Genomic DNA, 23,501 nt, shown 5'->3' with positions numbered 1-23,501 from the left:
GTATCAACTGGAGACCCTTTGGCCCAAGCCTGCCTATCTGAAGGGGGGCTAAGGATTTTATCCGGCCGGCGTGGGATAGGCTCCACGGTGTCGGGTTCCTGCCAAGCCCTGGTAGTCAGGAGATCTACCAGGGGATCTGCCGGTGGGGACACCCAGGAGATAGATGGACCCGCTTCAAACGCCTCCAGAAATACAGACTCATCTGAGGAAGGTTTTTGGGCAGACCACCCCCCCCCCCCCAATACGAAACATTTCCATGATGTCTCCAAAGGAGACATCCTCGGGGGTGACCTTGGGGAACCTTCCCTTTCCTCTAAGTCCGTATCTGTGGTGACTGACTCGGGGGAGTCCATGTGCCTCCTTTTACACGTCCGTTTAAGAGGCACCTCCTCTGTGGGACTATCAGAAGTGGGCTTGTCAACGGCCTCTTGTTCCTCCGAGGGAACCAACTGGAGGGTCTGAGCAGGCTGTCCCGATGGAAGGATGATGGAAGGTAGACCCGTATGCAGTGAGGGAGCGGAAGGATCCAAAGCCAGAGTCGGGGACCTGGAAGACCTCGACAGTACCCTCTCCACTACCTCGAACACCGAGGGAAAGCTACTCTTCCGGCCCCGAGAGCAGTCTCCTCGGCTCCGAGATAGGGATTGGGGTCGGAGCCGAAGCCATCGGATCCGAAAGGGAGGTGCTCTCCGACATAGGCGGCGCCGAAGATGCACCCGCTCCCACGGATCCGACGCCCAGCCCACGGCCCAGAGAGCTCGTATCAGAGATACTAGAGGGTATGGTCGGCGTCAAGAAGGCTTGGGCCACCGGTGCTGACAAAACCCCGGCTCCGAAAGGGCCTGGATCCGAAGACTCCAAAACCCGGATCCGGGTTGAAGGAGAAATCGGGGCAAATATTGAAGCTGCACTCCCCCCCTGTGGGGGGGGGGGGACAGGAGCACCCCATCTGCATTTGTGTCTGCAGGAACAGACGCATCATCCTGTCCATATCGGCGTCGGAGAGAGACCTAGTAGATCTAGAGGAGGTCGTAGAGGCAGGCCTGGAAGGCCGCCTTGACGACCTCGAGGGTGATGGGAGCTCCTCCAACGGCGAGAAGGAAGGAGATCGGACCAGAGAAGGAGAAGGTCTGGACACCCTTGGAGGCGATTTAACAGTCTTCGAAGGCGGAGCCGAGGGATGAGGCTCGGCTCGCCTCGTGTCTGTGCTTCTCCCTGTGCTTTTCCCTAGAAGGAGACTGAACTTCCCTCTTACTCAAGGTAGTAGTGGGAGGTCGAGTCCCAGCCTGAATAGAGGGAATCAGGGGTGCCGAAGCTACCTGGGTAGCCTGCACCTTGGAGGGAGAGGAGGAAGAGGCCTCCTCCGGGGGAAGCAATCCCGCCAGAATAAGCCTGTTCCTCCTGTCCCTCACAGCCCGGGGGTTGAAGGCTGCACAAACCTGGCAGTCTGAAGACAAATGGGCAACCCCCAGGCATATAACGCACTGAGTGTGGCCATCAGCTGGGGAAAGCTTATGGCCACACCCAGTGCACTTTGAAAAAATAGCCTTATGGCCTTCGGCCATTTTCCTGACACACACACTCACACACCCAAACATCTACGGGAGGGTTAACTGAACAAAACACAATCCCGAAAATAAAAAAGGGCAGAGAAACACTCTCAACACTCTTCTTTTTAACTTGTCAAAGTTTTAAGAAAATTTCTTGAAAAAAATTCACTTCCCTGCTACTAAGCTCAGGAGCTCTTCTCAAGATGCTTGTGATTCAAGCCGCGGCAAAAACAATCTGAGGTAGTGTGGTGGTGACAGGGGATTGTGGGTAGAGGAGAGGAGCTAGGAGCTCGGATCTTGAAGCTTGGAAAGCTGCCAGTCGGATCCGAGGTCGGATCCGAGATCCACAGGTTGCAGAACAAATTAAGTAACTACTTCAGATCCTAGGTTGTTTAGAAGGGGCATGGTGAATTGGACATTTTCACAAAGGGAGGGATTGTGATTCTGCCAAAACGAGAATGTCATCCAAGTAAGAGTTGATTTGAATTCCCTTGGTTCTGCAGTGGCCGATGGCAGGGGAAAGCACTTTGTAAAAACTCTGGGTGTCGTAGACAAGCCAAAAGGCAATGCAGTAAATTGAAAATGAGAAGAGGGCCCAGAGAAGCACAGGAACCTCCTGTGGGAGGGTTTGACTGGGTTGTGCAGGTATGCATCCTTTAGGTCCAGGGTAACCATGAAAGCTTGAGGTAGAATGAGGGAAAAGAGTTTGAAGGGAGAGCATCTTGAAGGAGGGAACCTGTAGGAACAGGTTTAGGTAAAAGGTCCAGGATAGGTCTCCAGGGGCCATCCTTTTTTGGGACTAAGAAGAGGTGAGAGTAGAAGCCTCGTTCCTCCTGACCTAAGGGAACTGGTTCTATTGTTCCTTGGGAGAGCAGTTCCTACAGGATGGAAGGAAAGAGAGGGAGTGGAGTTTTGGTAAGAAAAGGAATTTATTGGTGTAGGTTCTTTCCAGGAAAGAAAGTATCTTTTTTGTATGATGGAAAGAACCCACCAATCTGTAGTGATGGTTTTCCAAAAAGGGAGGCACTGGGCAAGGCTGGCGGACAGGAGCACTTGGGCAAGGCAGTCATGCAGAGGAGAGTCCTCCTCTATCTGGAAAGGGCTGCTTGTTGGGGGGTTGTGGTTGAAGAGGTCTGGGATAAAGTAGTCTCCAAGATCACCTACGTGGTCTGGCAGTAGAGGGGCGAGACGTGGAAGTGGCCCTTCTAACAAAGAATGTTTTGGCTGGGTAGTTCCTGTAATACCTGGGCAATGGAGACACCAGCAAGTGCTTAATGAACTGCAGTTTCTTTTTTTTTTTTCTTGTACGTTTTTAAATAGTTCTGCAGCATTTCTGCCAAATAGGTTGTTATCCAGAGGAGCAACCATGATCTTGTCTTTAAAAAGTTATCTGGCAGAGGTTTAGTCCGAGCCAGGAGAATCTGCGCAAGGTGGAAGCAGTGGCAGAGAAATCTGACAACTGCTTCTGCAGCATCATAGCTACAGCGGACAGTGTGTCTGGCTACCTGGGTGGCAAGTGAATTTGGAGAAAATGTCAGATTTGGCTGGACAGTCTGGGGTGGTAGCCAACAAGGTGGAGGCCTGAGAGACTGTCTAGGGCATACTTTACTATGTGAGTTTGGCAGTTTACAGCCCTGAAAGCCAGGGTAGAGGAGGTGTATATCCCTTTTTCCCCCATCCGTGTCCATGGTTCTTGCCATCTTTATCAGATGGAAGTAGGGAAGCAGATGGCAACTGCCTATACTGTCTGGGGATACTGCAACAACAGCTGGGTCGGCCAAAGGTGGTGCTGTGAGGAGCTTGCAGTCATCGGGGGGCTGCGAGGAGCTTGCAGTCATCGGGGGGCTGCGAGGAGCTTGCAGTCATCGGGGGGCTGCGAGGAGCTTGCAGTCATCGGGGGGCTGCGAGGAGCTTGCAGTCATCGGGGGGCTGCGAGAGCTTGCAGTCATCGGGGGCGGCGAGGAGCTTGCAGTCAGCGGGGGGCTGCGAGGAGCTTGCAGTCATCGGGGGGCTGCGAGGAGCTTGCAGTCATGGGGGGGGCTGCGAGGAGCTTGCAGCCATCGGGGGGCTGCGAGGAGCTTGCAGTCATCGGGGGGCTGCGAGGAGCTTGCAGTCATCGGGGGGGCTGCGAGGAGCTTGCAGTCATCGGGGGGGCTGTGAGGAGCTTGCAGTCATCGGTGGGGCTGTGAGGAGCTTGCAGTCATCGGTGGGGCTGTGAGGAGCTTGCAGTCATCGGTGGGGCTGTGAGGAGCTTGCAGTCATCAGGGGCCATGAGGAACTTGCAGTTGTGTACCTACCATAAATGTAGATGTTAGAGTGTATTCACTGTTGCAGTCATTACACTTGGGTTTTCCTGCTGGCAGGCAACCCGTAGTCGGCCTGAATTCCAAAGTCCTGGTCCGGCTTCGGTTGCTGTCGCCTCTTCCCCGACGTCAGTGCACCAGGGGTATAAAAGATGCAGCAGACGCAATTTTCTTCAGTTTTTCTTACCCCAGATGTCAGGTGCCCCCAAAAGGGTAGGCTGTAAAAATGATCATAAAAAAGCATGCACATAACCTTCATCTACAAACAAATACACCACATAGGTACAGATAAGTCCCAGCAAAGAAAAAGGGGGATGATGGGAGGGTAACTTGGACTGCAACAGTGAATACACTCTAACATCTACATTTATGTTAGGTACACAACTGTACTATGTTCATCGTGTTTCACTGTTGCAGTCATTACACTTGGGTTGAATCCCAAAGCTGAGGTTGGGCGGCTGGGCCTAAATAGAGTTTGGAGTGGCTATGAGGCCCTGCAGAACTGCAGTGGCAAAGCCTGCTCTGGATTTAGAGTAGAGGTAAATGGTAGTGCTTTGTAAAAGTGCGCACTGAAGTCCATGTTGCAGCCTCCAAAATACCCTTGGTTGGTACTCCTCTGAGGAAGGCTGCTGACGTGGCTGCTGCTCTGGTAGAATGTGGCCTAATGCCCTTGGGCACCGATTTGCCATGTTATGAATAGCAGAAACGAATGCAGTGGCCTATCCATTTTGAAATGGTCTGCTTTGAAATGGCTTTTCCTTGGGAACCTGCAGCATATGCCACTAAGAGTTGTTCAGTCTTTCTGAAGGCTTTAGTCTTGTCCACGTAAAAGTGTAGCTGTCTGTGTATGTCCAAAGTATGCAGAAGTCTCTCCCCCTTATTCTGTGGGTTTGGATAAAAGGTAGGCAAATGCATGGTTTGGTTAAGAGTCATGCTGGACACTACCTTAGACATAAATGTGGGGTTTGTCCTTAGAGAAATCCTGTCCCGATGAAAAATAATAAAAGGTTTCACTGCCTTTAGTGCCTGTAACTGACTTCTTGCTGAAGTTATTGCTAGAAGAGCGGTTTTCCATGACAAGTATTTTATCTCTGCTGTATTGGCTGGCTCAAAAGGAGGCAGTGTGAGTTTTTCCAAGACAAAATTGAGGTCCTAAATAGGCACTGGAGCTCTCCTTGGAGGTCTTATGTTTTTGGCCCCCCTGAGAAACGGTCTTAGCAGTGGATGAGAAAAAATAGGTGGGTCCGTACTGTAATGATCTGAAATGGCAGAGGCATGGATCTTAATTGATGAGAAGGACAGGCCTTTGTCCTGCATCTCAGTTAGGTATTGCAAAATCTGAGGAATATTTGGTTCAAGAAAGTCAATTCCCTGCGCTTGGTTCCAAGCACAGAATCTCTTCCATTTTTCTGCATAAGATTTTCTGGTGCTGGGCCTCCTGACCTCCAAGATAACATCCATAACTGCTTTAGAGAGAGTTGTGTTCTGAATGATTACATTATCCGCCATGCAGCCAGATTTAGGGTTTTGAGTTGGCTGTGCAGGATCCGATTGTTCTGTTGGGTCAGCAAATGAGGTATTATAGGCAATGTCCAGGCTGGGCCTTGAGACAAGCTCTTTAGGATTGGGTACCAGTGCTGGCGTGGCCAGTCTGGGGCAATCAGTATCATTTTTGGCTTCTCGTCTGACCTTTAGGAGTACCTTGGAGAGGAGAGGCAGAGGAGGGAAGGCATATACTGTAAGGGCTTTCCAGCTGAATGAAAGGGCGTCCACTTTCCATGCTTGCTTGTGATAAGTCAGAGTGCAGAATCTCTGTAGCTGGCAGTTGTGAGGGGAGGCGAATAGATCTATGTCTGGGCATCCCCATTTCCCGGTTATGTTGAAGATTTGTGGATCCAGTTTCCACTCGTGAGGATCCATGAGGTTTCTGCTTAGTTCGTCTGCCAAAGTATTCGTCTTTCCTGGCAGGAATTGTGTTTGTAGACGTACTTGATAAGTCAATGCTGTGTGCCACAAAGTCATGGCTTGCCTGCAGAAGGGGTAGGAATGTGTGCCCCCTTGCTTATGTACCACATGACTGTAGTATTGTCTGTCCATCAGTAGTTGCCCAGGATGAATTAGGTCCTTGAAGGCTGTCAGGGCATTTTGTACAGCTAGCATCTCTTTTTGATTGATATGAAGATGAATTTGGTTTGTGGGCCATGTGCCCTGAATACATTTTCCTGCCACGTGCGCCCCCCACGCACAATCTGATGCATCTGTTAGTGTCTGCCTGGCAGTGGGTAAGGTGAATGGCTATCCCTTGTTGTGGTGACAGGCCTGTGCCCACCATTGAAATTCCTGTTGCAGGCAGGGAATGAGAATAATTACTGTTTCCAGGCTGTGGCAATGTTGAGTCCAAACACTTTTTAGATATTGTAGTTTTCTCATATGCAGTCTTGCATATGGAATTAGTAGGATAATTTTCCTTGCAGATAACTGGGTCTTTGTTGCCATGTCTTTGAAGAAAGAAGTCACATGCCTTTGTTTGCCTGGCGTGAGATAAGCCATCTGGGCAGTTGTATTTAAGCTTGCACCCAGGAATATTATCTCTTGAGAGAGCACTAGTTTTGATTTCTTTTCGTTTACTGTGTACCCTAGGCAAATTAGTAATCTTTTTACAAACGCCAGATGCTGTAGTAGAATCTTTGTCCTTTGCTTGAATAAGGCAGTCGTCCAAGTAGGGGTATATTTGAATTCCTCTGTCTGAAAAATGCAATTACAGGTGCCAGGCATTTTGTGAAGACCCTGGGTGCAGTAGATAAGCCAAAGGGCAGTGCAGAGAATTGGTAGTGCATTGAGCCAGCTATGAATCTGAGGTATCTTCTGCAAGTTTGTCTGATTGGGACATGCAGGTATGCCTCTGAGGTCCAAAGTTACAAGCCAAGCCTACTTGTCCAGCATGGGTAGAAGCTGCTGTAGAGTCAACATTTTGAATTTTGGGATGTCCAGAAAAGTATTTAGTATAGACAGGTCCAGAATTGGTCTCCAGGCTTTGTCCTTTCTTGGTACTAAGAAAAGTCTTGAGTATAATCCTTGCCCCTGCTCTTGTTGTGGCACTGGCTGAACAGCCCCCATGTCCATGAGAGATTAAGCTTGTTTTTGTGCCTCTTGCCATTGATTGCGTGGCAGTTCTGGCATACCTTTTGCCTTTGGAAGGGTGTGAAAGTGGAACCTGTAGCCCTGAGAGACTATATTTAAGACCCATTTGTCCTGGGTGATCTTGTGCCAGTTTTGTGAAAAAAGTGCTAGCTTTCCCCCTAAGGGTGCTGCCAAAAAATAAGTGCTTGGCATTGGCAGAGGGAAGTCATTGGGACTGTTTTCTATAAGGCTGTGATTTGTCTTCTCCACTTTTGGAGGTAGAAGCACCCCATTGTTTGGGCCTGTATGAGCCCTGGGGCTGTTGCCTGCCTCTAGGGCGTCTGAATCTGCCTCTTTGTGGTCTGTCTGACACTGGAAAGGACCAATTCTTAGAGGGCCAGTTCCTGCTAAATCTGGGTGGCTGTACCTGTAAGAAATCCTTTACTGCCTGCATAGATTTTGCCTTATCCTCCATTTTCTTTAACACCCCCTCTGCCTTAACACCAAAGTATCATGCTGTAATGGAGCATCCAATAATTTTGCTTTAACATGATCAGGCAGATTCTGTTCCTTTAACCAAGCATGCCTTCTAATAACAGAACGTGTAACAGCGGCCGTGCACGAGGCCTCCAGTGAATCATAGCCACATTGCAAAGTATGTTTTCCCACTTGTTTAAGCTGCATGCAATAAATCCTGCAAATCTTTGTTCTCAGAATTTGTCAACATTTTTTGTTTTAACAAAGACATTAAATATTGCTGATATTTAAGCATATGAAACTGACAATTTAAAGCACTTACAGACAAGGTAGCAGAAGTGTAAACTTTTTTCCCCCATCTGTCCAAAGCCCTAGAATCTTGTCTGAGTGGACAGGGCTTTTGGCAGAAGCAGCCTTAACCCCATTGGGACCCTGTGAGATAGTTTCTGGGTCTGGGTCAGCAGCAGGGTTTTTGTAAAGAAATGTATGGGTGTCTGGGACCCTGTAGTATCTGTCTGGCTTGACAGGGGCAGGAGTCTGGAGACGGGCCGGACTCTAAGAAAACATTATCTATGTCTAGAACAGGTGGAATTGCAAGAGGTCTGTGCTGAGGAAGTAAAAGAAACTCTCTAAGTCTTTTCTTAGAATCAGAATAATCCCGGCTCTCCCAATGGAAATGCTCCCTCATGGTATGCTGGGTTTCCCCAAAAGAATAGTCCCTCCGGAGGAGAAGCTGAAGGAATAGAATCTTCAGCATCAGAATCCTCATAGGGAGGAACAGAATATCCCTGATCAGAATTGGAGTTAGAGGAATCATATTCAGCGTCTTGCCTAGGCCTCTTATCAGGAGGGGGATGGGAACCCCTGGATCAAAGTAATTAGGTCTTCGGCCATTTTGAGCATCTGTTTCTTAGGCATAGAAGCCTGTCCTGGAGAATGCTGTACTGGTTTCCTTGTCTTTAAAACTGTTTTAGACTTTATATAAAGCCTACCTTCAGCATCCAAGACAAAGTTGTGTAGGTCTGAAGATGCTTTCAGAAGCTGATGCCTGGTCAGCGGCTCCGGACCCATCTGAGGAATTTCCGAAGGACCAATGCCTTGAGTATCCAGAGGCCTAGTTGTCTCCACGTGGGTGTCTGAGGCGGCCTGTGGCTCTGAGGTAGCGGGAGTCAGGGGCTGCGAAAGCACCTTACTGAGCACCGGCGACTGGCCTAGAAGAAGCTTCGTCGGTTTTGGACCTCGGATGCTTGTCCTGGTCTTTATCCTTGCGTTTTTTTATGAATTCCAGTAGTCTGTTGTTCCGACGGCATTATGTAGTTAAACCTTCTGCCAAAATAATGAAAAGAAAATCGTACCGACGCTTAATAGTGCATTGGTTAAATCTAGCAGAAAACAGAACTAGCAATGTCGTGGTCAAGGCCTAGGCAAGGAATACAGTAAGAGTGAAAATCCTTATGCGGTATTTGCTTCCCACAAGAAATACAATTGTTAACTTTTTCTGACATTGGTCTGGAGCAAGAAAAAAGTTTCCCCAATGGGGTACTTAACTTTATTGAAGACTTCGGATCTGAAATTAGATTTCGAAAATCTCAGGAGTTGGCCGACCGGCACTTACGAACTGCTTTTGCTTTGGGCACCACGCGGCAAGAAAGACAGAAGAAAGTGCCATCGGCTGCATCTTTTATACCCCTGGCATACTGACGTCAGGGAAGAGGCGACAGCAACAGACACCGGACCAGGAATTTGGAATTCAGGCAGACTGCGGGTTGCCTGCCAGCAGGATAACCCAAGTGTAATGACTGCAACAGTGAAACACTAACATCTTGTACAGCAGAACTGCCACTGCGGAAGGGCAGCACAGAGGCATTATACAATACCATTATTTAAGAAAAGTAAGTATTTTTTTTTGTAAATAATGTCATTGTACAATAGCAATAACCCACTTCTTGGTGTGGGTAATGTTGGATTTACCACAGTTGTCTTTGCTTAGCCACTCGGGGTTCGGCCTCATGAACAAACCACACCAACCGTTGGTAAATCCAGCATTACCCACACACAGGCATGGGTCACTGCTTAAAAAAACATGTCAGGTCAGCATGGAAAATAATGAAGGTTTCCAGAGCCATTAGTGCCTGTAACTCAGACACTCTTCTTGCTGAAGTTATGGCTAAAAGCAAGGCTATTTTCCAAGAGAGGAATTTTAACTCTGCTAAAGCTGCAGGGGGAAGCGTGGGCTTTTCCAGTACAAAGTTAAAGTCCCAGGCCGGGGTGGGAGCTCTCCTAGGGGGCCCTAAGTTGTTAGCCCCTCTCAGTAATTGTATGATGAGAGAGTGAGAAAATAGAGGTGGCTCAGTATCACAATGAGCTGAAATGGCAAAAACATGAATCTTAATGGAGAATGACAGGCCTCTATGGAGTAGCTCCGCTAGGTAATCCAGGATTAAAGGTAAGGAGGTCACTGCTGTGTCCCTTCCCTTGAGAGAGATTTCGAGAACAATATATCTTTTCCATTTTTCAGCATAGTATTTCCAAGTACTAGGCCTTCTGGCTTCAAGAACGACGTCCAGCACCTGTTTGAACACTCCACCAGCAACCCTCAGCAAAGGATAAGCCAGTCTGCAAGGTTTAGGGATTGCAACTGTAGATGCAAAAACTGTCGCTCCTGCTGGGTGAGCAGGGTGGAAGTCTGGTGAAGGTGCCAAGGTGGCACTGTTGTCAGATTGCACAAGAGTGGGTGCCAGTGCTGGCATGGCCACTCTGGGGCAATAAGAACTGCCCTTGGCCTGTCCTGTTTTATCCTGAGTAGTACTCTTGAGAGGAGGGGCAGAGGGGAAGGCATAAATTGAGAGGTTTTCCCACTGAAAGGATAGGGCATCCACCTTGCAAGCCCAGCTGTGAGGGTTCCTGGCGCAGAATTTGCTCAACTGGTGTTCTCGGGGAGGCAAATTAAGTCCACCTCATATGTCCCCCCACCTCTGGATCAGAAGGTTGAAGGTGTTGGGCTTCAATTTCCACTCGTGTGGGTCTAGATTTCTGCTTAAGTAGTCTGCCAGTGAATTTTGTTTGCCTGGCAGGGCTTGAGCTTGTAGATGCACTTGGTTGCTCAAGGCTGTGTTCCACAGCGCCATGGCTAACCTGCAGATTGGGTATGAAAGGGTTCCCCCTGCTTGTTTATGTACAACATAACTGTGGTGTTGTCTGTTTTTATAAGCAGCTATACTGGAAGGAGTAGGTATTTGAAGGCTGTCAGAGCATTCAGTACAGCTACTTTTGATCGATATGCAGGAGACTCTGGGCTGGGCTCCAGTGGCCCTGAATGCATTTGCCTGCCATGTGAGCCCCCATGCATAGTCTGATGAGTCTATTGTCAGGGTTTGGGAGGCGAGGGGTTGAGTGAAAAGCAGTTCCTTGTTGTGGTTGCATGCTTCTGCCCACCACAGGAAGTCTATCCTTAGACAAGGTATGATTGGAATTTCCAGGTCCTGAGAATGTGGCACCAAAGACTTAAGTACCATTGAGTTTCCTCATATGCAGTCTTGCATATGGAATTAGCAGAATACATGAGGCCATGAACCCTAGGGCTTGCATTATTTTTCTTGCAGATAGCGGGGTTCTGGTGGCCATTTGTTTGAAGTAGTTTGCCAGACGGACCTGTTTTTCTGAAATGAGAAATGCCATCTGGGAAGTTGTGTCCAAGCTTGCTCCCAGGAATACAATTTTTTTGTCTGGGCAAAAGTTGTGATTTCTTTTCGGTGATTGTGTACCCCAATGAAGTGAGAAGGCTTTTTACAAATGCCAGATGCTGAAGTAGCAAATTCCTGACTGCCCATCTGAATCAGGCAGTTGTCCAAGTATGGGAAAATTTGGATATTTCTCTGCCTGCAGTATGCATTGGCTGGAGCAAGGCACTTTGTGAATACTCTGGGGACAGTAGATAAGCCAAAGGGAAGTGCAGAGAACTGATAGTGCATAGAGCCTTCCCTGAAGGGTAGATATCTTCTGCAGGACTCCCTTATGGGGATGTGCAGGTAAGCTTCTTTTAAGTCTAGAGTGACTAACCAGGCATCCTTGGCTAGCATAGGGAGAAGGTGTTGCAGGGTAAGTATCTTGAATTTTGGGACCACCAAAAAGGTGTTGAGAGTGGACAGATCCAGGATTGGGTGCCAAGAGCCCTCTTTTCTGGGCACCAGGAAAGGTAGAGTAGAAACCTTGCCACCTTTGTTCTACTGGAACAGGTTGAATAGCTCTGATACTGAACAGGGAAAGTACATGCTTTTGAGCCTCTGCCCACTGGTTTGGAGGAAGGGCGGGAAACCTGCTTGGGGTTGGCAGTATATGGAAGTAGAATCTGTACCCCTGGGATACAATGTTCAGGACTCATCTGTCCTGAGCAATAGACATCCAGTTTTTTGCATGAAGGGCAAGTTTTCCTCCTAGAGGCACAAGTAATTGGGCAGGACTGAGAAGGATAACTGAAAAGTCATTGTGAACTTTTTCCATAAGGGGGCGGCTTACCACGCCCTGTTTCTGAGGTGGGGGCACTCCACTGTTTAGATCTCTGCATACACTGAGACTGTAGTCTGGGTGGCCCGTTTCCCCTGGGTTTGGTCTGAGAAGGCCTGGAAGTGGCTGGAAAGGACCAGTTTTTAGAAGGCCAATGCCTACTGAATCTAGGTGGTTGCACTTGTAAGAATTCTTTAACAGTTTGCATATATTTAGCCTTTTCTTCCATCTTTTTAAGAACTTCTTCTGCTTTGGTGCAAAATAAACATTCCTTAAAGGAGCATCTAGTAATTTGGATTTGACATGATCTGGCAAGATTTGTTCCTTCAGCCAAGCATGCCTTCTCAGTACAGACCCAGTGACTGCAGCCCTGCAAGATGCTTCTAGGGCATCAAAGAAACACTGCAAAGTATGCTTACTAATTTGGTTTGCAAAATGCATTAGCTCTTGTAAATTTTTATTTTCTGCACAATCTGAAAGTAACACCATTTTTTGTTTAATAACATGCTGCTGGTACTTCAACATGTGAAACTGGCAATTCAATATCCTGATGGCAAAAGTTGCAGAGATACGCACTTTCTTATCCCATCGGTCTAAAGCTCTGGAATCCCTGCCTGAGGATTTTTGGCTGTAGTAGCCGTAATAGCTTTAGGTCCCTGGGAAATGGTCTCTGGATCCGCAGTAGGATTCTTGCAGAAATTTGTGGGATTTGGGTACTCTGTAGTACCTGTCAGGTTTCTTAGGGTCTAGGGGTAAAGTATCTGGGGTAAGACTGGATTCCATAAAAACAATCTACAACATCCAGGACAGGGAGTATAGCTAGAGGCCTGTGTTAAGGCAACTCTAAAAATTGAGTCTTTTTGGACTGAGGGTAGCCCTGGCATTCCAATTGGAAATGCTCTCTTAAGGTACGAGAGGTTTCACCAAAAGAAAAATCCTCTGGAGGGAATGCAGAGGGAATGGATTCCTCTGCATATGAATCCTCATAAGCTGATAAGGGCATGTCCTGATAATCAGAAGGGTCAGAGTCATCGGACTCCTGGTCTGTAGAATCAGAATGAAACTCAATTCTTTGTCTCTTAGCAGGGGAAGGCTGGCTTCCCCTAATTAGGGCAATCAGGTCTTCAGCCATTCTAAGCATTTGTTTTTGTGGCATGGGAGCTTGAGCATGCGGTTTGGCTGTCGGTACACTGGGCCTCAGAAACTCGGTAGTTTTAGTTAAAAATGAAGTAGTTTGTTTAATTCGAACATACGTAGGTTGGAATTCACCCTCAGAAGCCAGTGCCTGCACAGCGGCTCCGGACCCATCCAAGGTAGAGACATCCGCAGGTTCCACAGTCGAAGAAGCATCTTGCAGCATATTGGACTCCGAATGGGTCTCAGCAGAGGCCTGCAAATCTGTAGAAGTGGGCATCAGGGGCTGCAAAGCCGCCCCCCCCCCCCCCCCCGAGTACCGGCAGACTGGTGACTAGCTTAACAGAAGCGTCGGCAGTTTTGGACCTATGCGGTCTGTCTAACTTTACTTTTTTCGGAAGATGGGTAGTCGGACTGTTTATCGAAGCCATTTTGGAATATGGAGAACAAGAACAAGAGAATTTAGCGACACAGACAGCCTAATAATGAATGGTTCGGGTGTTAAACAAGGCACAAAACCGACAGCGAGGGACTTCGTGGTCTGGGCCTAAACCGGGGACGCAAACCGGTGACGCAGTAAGAATGAAAATCTCTGTGAGGCATTTGCTTTCCACAGGCAAGACGATTGTTAATTTTTTCTGACATCGGTTAGAGCAAGAAAAAAGGATCCCCAATGGGGTTACTTAGCTTTAAAAGACTTCAGGATTACAAACTCAAAAATGAAAATTTCAGGTAGCGGCCAACCGGCACTTGCGAACTGCTTCGGCCTCCTCCTCAGCAAGAAAGACTGAAGTAATGGCATCGGCTGTGTGTTTTATACCCGATGACCTGACGTCATGGAAAAAACGACAGCATCTGACACAGAAATCCTACGATTCTGGTATTCCGGCTGACGGCTACCTGCAGGCAGATAACCCAAGTGTGATGACTTCAACAGTGAAACATGAACATCCTGGCTTTCTGTAGAAATGCCACTGGAGAAAAGCAGAGGAAATGTCAAAAAGTCACATCCATTCCTGAGGAAAGAAACAAAATTCATGTAGTTGGAGTTTGTTGGGGATACTAACAGATCGCAGCAAGACTTTAACCGAAGAATTTCATCTGTGCTGTCAAGCTGAAGAGCCTGAAGAACCACTTGTCTGACATCAGGAGTCACCTGCTGAGCTTGTTCACTGAAGCACTAGCACAACCAAAGTTTTGTACTGTTCGTAGAAAGCAGTCAGTCTACTGCCCACTCCCAGATGCTCATCCTCTTCTTAAGGGGCCACAGGATATGGCTACCCCCTTTTTCTGCTGATGTACCACACTGACATATTTAAATGGATTTCAAATGCAACATGTGGGAGACTGCCCTCAATTCCAGTACACTGACATGCAATGAGGCTTAGTCATGTCCATGTCCTCCGGATTATCTGCCCTAAAAATATACCCTTGGATAGGTAGACAAGTCCACTGCGACTGACCAACTGTAGAGGGCAAAGGGGCACCATTTGTTTAAGCTCATTAGATACAAACTGTACACTTCTTTCAGAAGCTTTGAATAAGTCATCTGATCCAACGGGTCCTCAAAACAGAGTATGGAAGGTCCACTGCAAGGTTTGTGAAATTTTTGTGACGGCACCAAGTGAAATGTAGCTGCAATGAGCCCGAGAACCTTCAGAACTGCTGAAGAGGGATGATTTGAGAGAAGACCTGTTTGTAGCAACATCCTGTCTTCTTGAAGTTTGGCCAACTTCTGAAGGGTTTAGCTGGCAGCCTATAAATACAGCATCTGATTATGGCTCCAACTGTGACTCTCTAAAGTTCAAAGACATTTCCAATGACTCTCAAACTTGAAATGTAGTTACCTGCATGTGCCGATGATTCTTTACCTAGACAGTTGGCTCCTGGTGCGTCCATGAAAGAAGCATCACGTAGTCAAGAACCCAGATAGTGAACGTTCATAGCATGAAACCACGTCCTCACATGGGCCACAGCTCTGGAATCCTAGTCCAGCAGATGCAACACTGGGTTGTCTTCAGGTGGCTGCTACTACTACAATCAAATTTAGGAAGGAAAGTCTTATATCAAAGTTTGTCTGCCCCTGGGGGACTGGGGGATCCGGAATAACTTCCGCGCAATGGGCTCAGCCATAACGAGTTTTGCCAAAACATTTTCACAGAGAGGCTCATCACAAAGCTAAGCTGGAGAGACCACACAAGATGCAAGTGGAGTAAATTCAACATGCCACTTTCAGAATCTCCTCCGAGAATGAGGTTAAATCTTCTCTTCTAGGGATGGGGTTTAATGGGCCAGGGATCTCCACTGCCTAATTTCCTAGTACTCCCTAAATCAAAGGTCTTTGAAGAGATTGTGAGGAACCCCTTCCACTCTGTGACCCACATCTGCAGTGGGGAGACTGTAGAGTCAAAGTGCCCCTTTTTCACAAGGAAGCTGAGTGGACTTGAGTGCTCTGAGGAAAAGTACTCTTGATGGGCGAGATATACAGCTGCCTTTCAAAACAGATTCTTGCTGGGACACTGAAGACAGACCCAAAGCTTCAAAAGGAGTTGCCACAGGGAATAACCCAAGTAGAAGACATATCCACTAATATCAGTGAAGGAGACTGCCTAGTTATCCATTCCAGAAACTCAAAGTCCAAAGTTGAGACTACTGGGTGCTGAGGCAGTCTGTACAGTGACTAACAGAGACCTCTGTACAGACGTCAGAAGACTCCAACATCTCCCAGAACTGAAAGTGCAGCCAGCACAGAGGATGGCTTCAGCAACTTTGGGTCAAAAAAACTGATGACAGACACTGAGAACACCCACAAGAGAAATCGCTCCAATCCCTTAGTCAAGCCACCGCGGAACTCCATGGTGTCTACTAGCGCTCAACAGTGCTTGAGGAGAGACTTACACCAACAGGACTTGCATCAAATGAAGCAAAACCATCTACACTAAAAGGTGCATGTATAATCCTTGGCTCCAAAGACCTTTACTGCCAAAACTGGACTTGAACTTAAGATATGCAAGGAAAAGGTCTTCTCTAGAAGCCCTGGATAAAGGGAAAGAGGACACCCAAATCAATTTTGGCATTGACCAAGGCCCTCATCATTTACTCCCAATCCATATTTGGAAGGTTATTTAAAAAACTGTTGACTTCATAGATAAAACTGATGAAGGATGACACTGCCGATATTTTAAACTCTTGTTTGGAGAAGAGCCAATCACGTTTCCTCCTCAGGCTGCAATCAGTAACAGTTGTTACATTTTTCCAGAGGAATGGCTGAGACATCCAACAGTTTGTTGGGAGGCTGCACAATAGACTACTGGGCATGTTGGAGGAAGGAAATCTACCTATCAGAATTCCTCTGCTTAGTCTCCTCCAACATTCTCCACTCTCTTCCCAGTCTTGCTACTGTTCTTTCTTTGGATAGTGGAAAACCTTTGAGAATCAATCTTTTTGTTCCTATACAATGAATATTAGCAAGTATCTGATGGAGTGGCGGTGGTCTTGTATCAACACTAGTGTTGCCTTGTCCACAGCATCAGTAACTTCAGAAAAGTACTGTTACTTTTAACAAATTAGTACTTTACTCCAAACTTCGCTTAATCTAAGACATGAATACCTCAGTCAGCTATTCCAAGCATCACCGAGCACACCCTAGAGCCAATACTTTGGGTCAGTTATCACAAATGTATACAAAACACAATCCTTGATAACGGAAAGTACTCTAAAATAAGACCCATCTTGGAAAAAAAAGATGAAGGGAGAACCAGGCGAGCCCTTAACACATGAAAGGGGATGAAAGTCTTGTTTGATTTTGCTAACTTAGTGACCATAGAAATTAAAATGGCAGAACCAGAAAAGCGAAAGAAAAATGGGCTTATTGCTGTTAATGAGATAAACACAGATATCCATCAGATACTAGCAGGCAGCAAATGAGTTCTGGAGAAGGGAGGAGCTCAAACTTTGGGGAAAAAAGATATGATGCTGGAATTACCTCCAGTGATGATCAGTCCATTTGAAATGGACAGACTAAGGCCTGCAAGATGCGCATTTAATACTTCTTAACATGGATGTTTAACTAAGCAATTGAGAAAAGTCACCAGCTTGGGCTCTTCAATGCCTAGGAAGTTCAGTTACCTTTTAACAGATTCACAGATCTTTCCATAACTGTACTCAGACCTCTCGAAAACTGTACTCCCATCATCAGATTGACAGAGTTCCACTCCAAAGAGAGGACCACTGGAACAGTCAGAGAATACAGTATCATCTATATCACAATCTTCTGGTGTGACTTATCAGTAAGCCAAATCCTCTATATCAATCTCAAATTAGTATGTCCTCTTCAGAGCAAGTACAATCTAGGGGAGAACATTTCCCTTCCTTTGCTTGGCAAGATATCTGCAAGAGGGAAGAGGCAGGGAGGCATGGGCATTTATCCTACACCTTGCAGCCTTTTATCTACAGTTGGGAAGTGGTGAAGGAGATGTGCAGCCCTGGAATACTAGTCCAAAAACTAGTGCAAGTAAAGTTTCCACTTTCCAACCAGGAAGACACCTGCCACAGCATAACAACTGAGTTTAATTCTCCCTGCACATCAGAATAGCCAAATAGACCTGAATATTTTGATGATGCAGCTGAAGCAGCTGAAACACCTGTGCACGGACACACAGACACTCAGAAACTTGCATTTGTCCCAAAGGTCTTATACGCATCAATGCAGACCTAGCAAGCTGCAACAACTGAACACCACTGCCTCCAAAGGAGCTAGGACACCAGGGATACACTTACTAATTATGACAGTATCTCACTAGGCCAAGCATCTTCAGTCCCAAGTGGGAACTGAAGGATTTAATATGGTCTCATGCTCTCTACCCAGTTTCTCTAGGCACCAACTTTTATCAGTTTTCCATCAAGGCTGTACATCAAAAACCTGGCTCCATGGCACACAGGGAAGTCCTTCCTCTGACTTCGACAAGTAAAATTTGATTAGCAACCCTTGCTCTAAAAGAGCCAGGCAAGTAGGGATAAATGAAGGGGAGCAGCCTGGCCCAGACAACCGGGTGGGGGTGGGGGGGTGGGGGGTGGAGTACTGCACATGGGAAAGGTACGACTTACCTGGTGGAGACCAGTATGAGCACTAACCATGCCTTGACATTAGTGGAGGAAGCTCCTCACAGACACGAGGGACCACCCAGCACAGACATTCATTTTAAGCCCCACCTTCCCTAACAGCTGTGAGCAGGCACATTAAGCAAAAATTGAACCACTTCTAATGGCTGCCTAAATGACAACTCCTCCAGCAGACTCTTACCATTGGTACAAAAATAAGTGCGTTTGTATGTGTCTGTGTGTATGTGGGAGAGTTTGTGTGAGCGAGTGAATGCTACTAAGTGCCAAAAGTTAGTTTTAGGGTCCAGGATAAACTGAGTTTCTGGTTTGATGGAGCACAGTTTTCTTATTAAATATATAATAATGCTTACAGGAGCAGCCACACAAAATATACATTAACTGGTAGCCCTTAAGTAGAATTTAGGCCCTTTTTTCTTGCCCATTTCCCCCAGAAATGTTATGGACCTCAATTAAAAAAAATCCTAAGCACTCTGAGCCAATAATGTCGGCAACCACTAGATAAAATAAGAAATGTTCCCAAACTTACTATTTACTTTGTGGAACCCAGCTTTTTGACTTAAAGACTCAAGCAGGAATAAAAAGGGTGCACAATGACTCTACTGCTACAGTGATCCCTATTACGAAAATCAGTGGCATACATCCCCTGCTGGTAGGAGTCAGGGCTACACCTCTCAAACCTAGGTTTCTTGGCTGAAGCTGGGAGTTGGGGATTTGTTAGGGTGTAAGCCCTCAGTCAATGGTAAACTTATCACCTAAAGGGCCCAGAGGCTGTCTGAGTAGCAAACTTCAAGAAGGTTTATGGACCTGGCTTCTGTCAGCTTGTTCTTGTAGCAGTGCTCCAAACTATGCCAGACACTGCAAGGAATCGGGTCTGTTGGTTTACATGAACAGAGCTATTGACTGTCTAGAAGCCCCTTATGGGAGTTAGTTGCCCAATGGACAGCCCATTGTGTACCCCTTCTCCCCGGTACCTAGTAAACTGTGTATAGCTAGGGTTTGGAGAGAAAAAAATACCAATTGCTCCTGATAACTGATAGTTCCTCCCAAATCAATCCTCACATCAATGAAGGGGGAACAAGGGGGCCAAATGAATGAGAGTGGTCTGATAGTTATAAAGACAGCTGGACCGTCTTCACCCCTGATGCACATAAAAATTGTGTTTTGTTTCACACTACAATCTGCATCACCACAACTGGAGACTCTGTACAGAATCCTACAGAAGACCACAGCCCACATAAAAATGCACTGGTTTAACTACTGACCAAAACTCCAGTTACTCAGATTATAATTGGTCTTACAGCAAAAATGAGAAGGAAATACTAACCTCTTCCACCACGAGCTGTTCCTCTGTTCATTCCTCCACGGCCAGGTCCACCACGTCCTCTCATTCCACGCCTCATACCAAGTCTAGGTGCTCCACCCCTACCACGGTTTGAAGTCTGACCTTGATAACAGAGAAAAAGACTTCACATAAAATTTGGTAAAATAATTCTAAAACAACTCCAAAATACACAAATGCTTTACTTACACCTTCTGGAAATGCAAAAAACCCCACCACAAAGTACAGTTTTGTACCTACCATAAATGTAGATGTTAGAGTGTCATCACTGCTGCAGTCATTACACTTGGGTTATCCTGCCGTCAGGCAGTCCCGCAGTTGGCCAGAGTTCCAAAGTCTTGGTCCGGCATCGGCTGCTGTCGCTTCTTCCCCGACGTCAGTGCGCCAGGGGTATACAAGATGCAGCTGACGCCATTTTCTTCAGTATTTCTTGCCCCAGATATCAGGTGCCCCCAAATAGGTAGGCCATACATAATGGTAGTAAAAAATACAATAGAGGTAAACAAAACCTTCAGTTACCAGCAAATACACCACATAGGTTGTATAGGGTTGAAAGGTATCATAAGTCCAAGCTAAGAAAGAGGGGATGGCGGGTGGGTAACCTGGACTGCAGCAGTGAAGACACTAACATCTACATTTATGGTCGGTACAAAATTGTACTATGTTCATCGTGTTTCACTGATGCAGTCATTACACTTGGGTTGAATCCCAAAGCTGAGTTAGGGTGGCTGGTTCTATAGAGGACTTGGGGTGGCTATGAGGCCCTGCAGCACTGCAGTGGCAAAGCCATCTAAAGAGGCAAGTGATAATGCTTGGTAAAGGTGTGCACTGAACTCCAAGTTGCAGCTTCCAAGATATCTTTGGTAGGTACTCCTCTAAGGTAGGCAGTTGAAGTGGCTGTTGCCCTGGTGGAATGTGGCCTAATGTTACTAGGTATAGGTTTCCCATGCTGTGTGTAGCAGAACCAAATACAATGTCCTATCCACTTTGAAATGGTCTGCTTTGAAATAGCCTTTCCCTGTGATCCTGCAGCATATGCTACAAACAATTGCTCAGTTTTTTGGAAAGCTTTTATTTTGTCCAAGTAGAAATGTAATTGTCAGTCTGTGTATGTCTAAGGAATGCAGAAGTCTGTCCCCTTTATTCTGGGGATTTGGATAAAAAGTTGGCAAATGAATAGTTTGGTTAAGAGCCACACTGGATACCACCTTAGGCATAAATGAAGGGTTTGTTCTTAAAGAAACCCTGTGTTGGTGAAAAATTATGAAAGGCTCCACTGCCATTAGTGCATGTAACTGCGACTCTTCTTGCTGAGGTTACTGCCAGAAGCAGAGCTGTTTTCCATGATACATATTTTAATTCTGCTGAATTGACTGGCTCAAAAGGAGGTAAAGTTAGTTTTTCAAGACAAAATTCAGGTCCCAAGTTGGTGTTGGTACTCTCCGGGGGCGGTCTTGTTTTTAGCCCCTCCGAGATATTGTTTTAGCAATGGAGGAGAGAAAATAGGAGGATCTGTGTTATAATGAGCCGAGATGGCAGAGGCGTGGATCTTAATGGATGAAAAGGATAGTCCTTTGTCCAGCATCTCAGTCAAGTACTGTAATATCGGAGGAATATTTGGGACAAGAGGGTCAAAGCTCTGAGACTGGTTCCAGGCACAGAATCTCTTCCACTTTTCTGAATAAGATTTACTGGTGCTAGGCCTCCTGGCCTCCAAAATGACATCCATAACAGCTTTAGAGAGAGTGGTGCTGTCTGCTTGACTAATGAATCTGCCATGCAGTCAGGTTTAAAGTTTTGAGCTGACTGTGCAGGATCCGATTGTCTTGAGTCAGAAGGTGCGGAGTTTGAGGTAAAATCCATGGTGGGCCTTGAGCTAAGTTCTTTAAGATTGGGTACCAGTGCTGGCATGGCCAGTCTGGGGCAATTGGGATAATCTGTGTTTTTTCTTGCCTGGCTTTTAGGAGTACTTTTGAAAGGAGAGGCAGTGGTGAGAAGGCATAAACCTTTAGGCTTTTCCAGCTGAATGAGACAGCATCCACTTTCCATGCTTGTATGTGATAAGTCCTTGTGCAGAATTTTTGTAGTTGGCAATTCATTGGGGTGGCAAAAAAAATCTATGTCTGGGCACCCCCATTTCTGCGTTATGCTGAATACTTGTGGATTTAATTTCCACTCGTGAAGATCCATGATGTTTCTGCTTAAGTCGTCTGCCAGAGTATTTTTCTTTCCTGGCATGAATTGTGCCTGTAGATGAACTTGATAGGTTAAGAGCTGTGTTCCACAAGGTCATGGCTTGTCTGAATAGAGAATAAGAATGAGTGCCCCCTTGCTTATGTACCACATAACTGTGGTGTTGTCTGTCTTTAATAATAGTTGTCCTGGATACAGAAGGTCCTTGAAAGCTGTTAGGGCATTTTGTACAGCCATCTTTTTGATTGATGTGAACATGCATTTGGTCTGTGGTCCACTTGCCCTGAATACATTTTCCTGCCATGTGTGCTCCCCAGGCATAATCCGAAGCATCTGTTGTTAGTGTCTGCCTGGCTGTGGGTAGAGTGAAAGGCTGTCCCTCGTTGAGGTTGACATGCCTGTGCCCACCATCGAAACTCCTGTTGTAGGCAGGGAATTAGTGGTATGCAAGATGCCATGAATCCCAAGGCCTGCAGAATTTTTCTTGAAGGGAGTTGGGTTTTTGTTGCCATCAATTGAAAGTACCGAGTCAGTTGTCCTTGCTTGTCTGGCGTGAGATAAGCCATCTGGGCCGTCGTATTTAAGCTGGCACCCAGGAATATTATCTCTTGTGAGGGCACTAGTTTTGATTTATTTTCGTTTACTGTGTACCTTAGGCAAATTAGCAACCTTTTTACAAACGCCAGATGCTTTAGAAGAATGTCCTTGCTCTCTGCTTGAATAAGACAGTCGTCCAGGTATGGATATATTTGAATTCCTTTTTGTCTGCAAAATGCAATTACTGGTGCCAGGGACTATGTGAAGACCCTGGGTGCAGTAGATAAGCCAAAGGGCAGTGCAGAGAATTGGTAATGCATTGAACCAGCTATGACTCTGAGGTACCTTCTGCAATTCTGATAGGGACATGCAGGTATGCCTCTTTGAGGTCCAAAGTAACAAGCCAAGCCTTCTTGCCCAGCATGGGAAGAAGCTGCTGTAGTGTCAACATTTTGAATTTCGGAACATCCAGGTAAGTATTTAGAGTAGAAAGGTCTAGTATGGGTCTCCAGGCTTTGTCCTTTCTGAGGACCAAGAAAAGTCTTGAGTAAAATCCTTGTCCCTGTTGTGGCACTTTTTGGATAGCGCTCATGTCCATGAGGGCTGTAATTTGTTTTTGTGCCTCTGCCCACTGATTTTGTGGCAGGTCTGGCATTCCTTTTAGCCTTGGTAGAGTGTGAAAGTGGAACCTGTAACCCTGAGACACAATGTTCAGAACTCATTTGTCTTGAGTGATTGTATGCCAATTTTGAGAAAAAAGTGCTATTTTTCCCCCTAAGGGAGCTGCCAAAAGGTAAGAGTTTGGCATTTGAAGGGGGAAGTCATTGGGACCGTTTCCTGTAAGGTTGTGACTTGTCTTCACCTCCTTTCGGGTTGGGGTTGTAGCACCCCACTGTCGTGGTCTATAAGAGCCTTGGGGCAGAGTTCTGCCTCTTGGGCGTCTGTATCTGCCTCTTTGTGGTCTGTCTGACACTGGAAAGGACCAATTATCTGAAGGCCAATTTCTGCTAAATCGAGGTGGCTGTACCTGTAAGAAATCCCTCATTGTTTGCATAGATTTTGCCTTATCCTCCATTTTCTTTAATACCTCTTCTGCCTTAACACCAAATAAAATATCCTGCTGTACAGGAGCATCCAATAATTTAGCCTTAACATGATCAGGTAAAGCTTGTTCTTTTAACCAAGCATGCCTTCCAATCACAGATCCTGCAACTGCTGCTCTAC

At 46.5% G+C, this 23,501-nt stretch overlaps 1 protein-coding gene across 1 annotated transcript in view; it reads right to left on the bottom strand.

The window, feature by feature from the left end:
- LOC122808865 (chromatin target of PRMT1) overlaps window positions 1–23,501 on the bottom strand; it is a 550,938-nt gene that overhangs the window by 207,399 nt on the left and 320,038 nt on the right. Inside the window, 1 exon segment of the mRNA XM_044079965.1 lies at window positions 19,533–19,652. Coding sequence (XP_043935900.1) covers window positions 19,533–19,652 — 120 coding nt within the window.

This window comes from Protopterus annectens, chromosome 8.part0 (genome assembly GCF_019279795.1).
Source record: "Protopterus annectens isolate FY-2018-M chromosome 8.part0, PAN1.0, whole genome shotgun sequence".
NCBI lineage: Eukaryota > Metazoa > Chordata > Ceratodontiformes > Protopteridae > Protopterus > Protopterus annectens.
Note: the sequence above shows the minus strand (reverse complement) of the source record. Positions and strands in the feature narration are given on the sequence as shown.